The sequence below is a fragment of the Propithecus coquereli genome, unplaced genomic scaffold (assembly GCF_000956105.1).
Source record: "Propithecus coquereli isolate 6110/MARCELLA unplaced genomic scaffold, Pcoq_1.0 Scaffold381, whole genome shotgun sequence".
Classification (NCBI taxonomy): domain Eukaryota; kingdom Metazoa; phylum Chordata; class Mammalia; order Primates; family Indriidae; genus Propithecus; species Propithecus coquereli.
The window spans coordinates 1393826-1395777 of record NW_012149519.1 but is presented as its reverse complement, the minus strand read 5'-3'; the positions used below and the strand labels follow the sequence as shown (position 1 = coordinate 1395777).

General features: G+C 44.7%; 1 protein-coding gene across 1 annotated transcript in view; it reads left to right on the top strand.

Moving 5' to 3' along the window:
• GUCY2C (guanylate cyclase 2C) overlaps positions 1-1952 on the top strand; it is a 126612-nt gene that overhangs the window by 77213 nt on the left and 47447 nt on the right. The window contains exons 18-19 of the mRNA XM_012652161.1: positions 53-190; positions 982-1070. Of these exons, the coding sequence (XP_012507615.1) occupies positions 53-190; positions 982-1070 (227 nt within the window). The remainder of the gene's footprint in view (positions 1-52; positions 191-981; positions 1071-1952) is intronic.

The window sequence follows — 1952 nt, the reverse complement described above, 5'->3', positions numbered from 1 at the left end:
TATGGGCCACTCGCTCCCCTCAACTTTGCAATCTGCATTTCTGAATGCACAGACCTGTGGACAGCTCCGGAGCACCTCCGCCAAGCCAACGTCTCTCAGAAAGGAGACGTGTACAGCTACGGGATTATCGCTCAGGAGATCATCCTGCGGAAAGAAACCTTCTACACTTTGAGCTGCCGGGACAAGAATGGTAAATCTGAACCCCTTCATCTGTGCCTCCTGGGAGCTGGCCAACCTGCATTCCAGGCTCGCTGAGACCCTAATTTGTTTGTGACCATATCTCAATCCCCTCATCTGCAAAAATAATGACTTCTCATCTGCACTATCCATTTTACAGGGGAACTGGAAGGATTAAGTATTAGAGGGCTCTGAAAAGCATAAGACAATGAGTGCTCCCAGGTGTCACTATTGTCAGTATTATTAACAATCTTCCCTACAATTTCCCCCTTTCCTACTGATTCCAATAAGGGAATGTGTCTGCTTACCGCTTAAACTAGAGCACTCTAGCAGAATAACATACATAGTTAGTTCTTACTAAGAGAAGATCTACAGGTTTTTGTCACATGTCCTCTCAGGGAAAAATGCTTCATTCCATTCATACAGACCTCACTTACTGAGCATTTATTATGTGCCGGAGCTTAACTATTTGGGAGAGGGTAGGGAGACTAAGGGATGTCGAGAGGTTGGAGCCAAAGCATGGACAGAGGAAGCCCACTAAAGGAAGAGGTGTCTGAGTTGAGTTAAAGGGTGAGTAGCATAACCTCAAGGTCATCTGGTTATGGTGGGACAAAATCACTCTGCCCCGTGCCTCATTCATTCAGCATCTATCTACTGAGTGCTGGCCTAGACTTTACAACACTCTCACTGGGCTGAAGAGCCTTTGTGGGGGGTAAAGGGAGTGCAGTGAACAAATTCAGAGTCTGCTGAAATTTCTTCATGCTGTATTCATCCTTGTAATTTGAATTATTTTCATCCAATCAGAAAAGATTTTCAGAGTTGAAAATTCCCATGGAATAAAACCCTTCCGCCCGGATCTATTCCTGGAAACAGCAGAGGAAAAAGAGCTTGAAGTGAGTAAATCTTCCCTCTGTTCCTTTCTTTAGCCTGCTGTAACAAATAACCAAAAACTTGGGGGATGAAAACAACAAAAATTTATTCACTTAAAGTTTTGGAGCCTAGAAGTCCAAAATCAAGTTCTCAGCGAGGCTGTGCTCCCTCCAGAGGCTCTAAGGGGATATAACCCATTCCTTATTTCTTCCAGAAGCTTCTGATGGTTGTAGACATTCCTTGGCTGTGGCCGCACACTCCAATCCATGCCTTTTGGTCACATCTCTTCTGTCAATTTTCTGTCTCCTTCCTATCACGGCACATGTGATTGCATTGGGGCCCACCAGATAATCCAGAATAATTACCCTATCTCAAGATCTTTAATTTAATTGCATCTGCAAAGACCCTTTTTCCAAATAAAGTAACAGATTCCAGGGATTAGGACACAGATGTGCCTTTGAGAGGCATCCTCAGCCTATCACACTCCCCATGCCCTTCCCCCTCCCCAACTGGCTCCTAAAGTACACATCTCATTCTCTGTAATTTTTTGTCTTTTTAAATTGTTCTATAATATTTGTACGTATTGGCTGGGCACAATGGCTAATGCCTGTAATCACAACACTTTGGAAGGCCAAAGTGGGAGGATCACTTGAGGTCAGGAGTTTAAGATGAGCTTGGGCCGTTGCAAGACCACATCTCTACAAAAAATAAGAAAAATTAGCTGGGTGGGGTGGTGCATGCCTGCAGTCCCAGCTACTTGCGAGGCTGAAGCAGGAGGATTACTTGAGTCCAGGAGTTGGAGGCTTCAGTGAGCTATGAGCCTGCCACTGCACTCCAGCCTGGGTGACAGAGCAAGACCCTGTCTAAAAGAAAAAGAATTTAAAAAGAAAAAAAATTGGCCGGGC